General features: G+C 29.3%; 1 protein-coding gene across 1 annotated transcript in view; it reads left to right on the forward strand.

The window, feature by feature from the left end:
- The first annotated feature begins 1,347 nt into the window (after positions 1 to 1,347).
- Positions 1,348 to 3,411, forward strand: part of LOC111085688 (DDB1- and CUL4-associated factor 6-like) — a 16,159-nt gene continuing 14,095 nt past the window's right edge. The window contains exon 1 of the mRNA XM_022385494.1: positions 1,348 to 1,477. Coding sequence (XP_022241202.1) covers positions 1,387 to 1,477 — 91 coding nt within the window. The 5' untranslated portion in view covers positions 1,348 to 1,386. The remainder of the gene's footprint in view (positions 1,478 to 3,411) is intronic.

Consider the following 3,411-nt stretch of genomic DNA (forward strand, 5'->3'; position numbering starts at 1 on the left):
AAAAGTAATTTACTATTAGTATTAATTATTACTTCTATACTAATAGTAATGCTAATTTACTATACTATACTAATAAATTACTATAATGTACTTTGTTAGTTTGTAGACTTGTCACATATCTTTCCGTATAACTGGTTGTTATTTATTGATATTATGTTTATATTAATTTATTATATAGAAACCTCTAAAAAACAATTAAGAATAACAGAGTGAGTTGTTTTTATTCCTTTTCGCAAATTCTTCACATTTTATTAACCATTGAAATTGTGAACTTATAATTTCTTCTGCATGAAATTTTATAGATTTTTACAATTTGCCACCTAATTTCGTTTTTGTGTTGCTGTTACGTTGTTGCAATTGCATAATATCAGTAAATTAGAAAAGAAGTATCAGTTCTCTGTTTATGCCATTTGCATTTGAGAAACACAGAAAAAAGTACAAGTACAAAAGAGTATAAATACAGCACATGAATTTCAGTACCACCAGTGTTATCTACTCCATGTAAATACCCAGTATCACAAATGGACAAGGTTATTGGTATGATAGTGGATGTGATTTTTACACTACATTTGAATGTTTTTTGAATAATAAATTAAAATTATTATTTAGAAATATTTTGAAAATTTGAAATGACTAATGTTTTCTTGTCTTCTTTATTATTTAATGACAAGTACCAAAATTTTACTTGTGTAATTTGTGTTTGTTAAGCTTGTGATTGTATTTATTTTGTAAGTGTGGTGGTAAAACGTATCATATTGGTTAGTGTAATAAGTGTAAAATTACATTATGCAAAAATATTTGATCAAAATGCTGTTATAAACTTTTTAAAAATAAAAACCTATATAGGGCCTTTAAAGAAGGTATAATATTTTTTTTCATTCTATTTTCTCTAATTTTTTAAATTATTAGACTTTCTTATTGAATGGAACACTTATGATCCATGTTTACTTTACTCTCATGTAAAATTGTAGTCTCAAGAGCATTATTTCTATGAGTTTCCATTTACCAACTTTAGCTTGATGTACAGTACACTTTCATAACTGAGTTAAAAACTTGTTATTGCAATCAATTTTGTTCTCTGGGTTAGAAATATACCTGAAAACTGCTGTCTTCTCATGCTGTTGTGACCTTGTTTTGTTTAAGTTATACATAGAAATTTACTTTGCTTGGAAAATTCTTTTGTAGATCTTTTACATAATTATAGCTACTTTATACCATATACTAATTTGTACTTAAGGTAGAAAAGCTAACATTTAGTAAGATTAATCAATATTTTTGATAACATACTTACATAAGGAAATAGAAATTGTTAATTATCTACTAGATGATTATTTTGTAACAGATACATTCCAGACATTTCAACTCAAGAACTTGAAGAAGTGCAATATGAAAAAAAAAAGTATTCAACAAATAATTCTAAATCAGGATATTGTATATGGTCTTGTGAACCAAAAAGCATTATATGACATAGCCAAAGGTGAGCTGTTTTACATATATATCTATCAGTTATTTAAAATCTTTCAGTCAGAATTCAAATCATTTAATTAATAATGAGATTCACATTTCATAGTATGTCCAAAATTGCATTGTTTATCACTTAGTTATACATTAAAGTTTCTGTTTACAATATGCATCTGGTTATGTTTATTGCTAAAACAAAACATTAGCCAGTTTTTAAGGTTCATGAAATATTTTTTCTGTGATTGTTGAATGGAGTAGTTCAAGGTATTTGTTCACAATATGTGCTTGATCTTAAAATTCTTTTTTTCCCATAATAGTGGCAGTAAACTTTTTCTTTGGAGAACATTTTTGGCTGTAAATTGTAAAATTAAATATACATTTAATCACTATTTAGCAGTAATGTTTCAAAATTTGCTAACTGTTCTAAAATGCTTGAAAAAGTTAATATTGTGGAGAATATTTCTTCAGTTAGAAAGGTCTAGACAGACAGTCATTTTTGCAAGAATGTTGAAAATGGATTTTATGAGCGAGTAGTAGATTGCTAAATATATAGAACCATTTCAAATTTTACTTGTCTGTTCTGTATTTCTGTTGATGTACAGTGGATTTAGATGTCCCTTTTCTGGTGCAGTGGATTTAGGTGTCCTTTTTGGGGTACAGTGGATCTAGATTATTTTAGATACAGTATACAACAACAGGGACAAGTAAATCCTCTGTATCCCAACAGGGACACCTAAATCCTCTGTACATCAACAAAGTAATTATATCCATTGTACCCCAAAAGGAACATCTAAATCCTATGTACATCAAAAAGGACATTAAATCCTCTGTACATCAATATATATATGTTCCTGTTGGTTAATACATTACCTATCATTCTGTTTACTTACAAAAAACATTTGTCCATGGTAACATAACATTAAAGGACAAAAAAGGGATCTTTTGGTTCATCTAGGCTGTCCTACCCACTAAATTAAACTCAACACTAAAAAACAAAACAAAGCCAACCCTTACCATTCAAATGTTTATTAATCTTTCCCTTAAATTAACTGCATCTACCATATCTAAAAGTCTAACCACCCTGTTAGAAAATTATAGCTGTCTTAGCTGAAGTATTGACTCCTACCCTGCCAAAATTGATATTTGTGTCCCCAAGTCTCACCATTAAAGAGAAAAAATGTTGATGCATCAAAACTATCAATTCCCTTAGTTATCTTAAACACCTCAATCAGATCTCCTTTTAAAGAGAAAAAAAATTTCAGAGATCTTAACCTATCCTCATATGACAACCTTTCCATTATGGGTATCATCCTAGTGACCCTCCTCTGAACACTTTCCTACAGTTAAATGCTCTTTCGAAGGTAAGGAACCCAAGGCTGAATACATTACTCTTCCATAATATAGTTAAGGCTATTCCCATCAGAATTGTACTAATTCATATTGTGATATCCCACATACATTACCTTGCATTTATTATAATTATGTTATTTATTTGCTCAACTTGCCCAATAATCCAAATTGTTTTGTAAAGCAGAAGCATCCTCCCCACAGCCAGCAATACCCAAAACTGTAATGTCATCAGCAAATTTGAATAATCTATTGACCATTCCTTCGTCTATGTCACTGATGTAAAACAGAAAGAGCAAAGGTTCTAACACTGAGCCCTGAGGTTTACCTCACTTCAGATATTAGTTAGTATACAGAAGATGGATAGGTTGTTATTAAACCCTAGATGTAGCTAAATCTGTCATTCTATCCCTGTTGGTGAACATTATGTTCCTGCTGGTGTAAAAAGGATCTAGATGTTCCTGTTAGAGTACAGATGATATGTGCATTCTTTTAAATGTACACTGAACCTGTTTCTGCTGTATGTGTTGATAATTAATTTGAATTTTTTAACAGTTTGATACAAAGTTATTAAACTTGAAAAAAAAAATGAATGAAATGTTA

This window comes from Limulus polyphemus, unplaced genomic scaffold (assembly GCF_000517525.1).
Source record: "Limulus polyphemus unplaced genomic scaffold, Limulus_polyphemus-2.1.2 Scaffold25, whole genome shotgun sequence".
NCBI classification, from domain to species: Eukaryota; Metazoa; Arthropoda; class Merostomata; order Xiphosura; family Limulidae; genus Limulus; species Limulus polyphemus.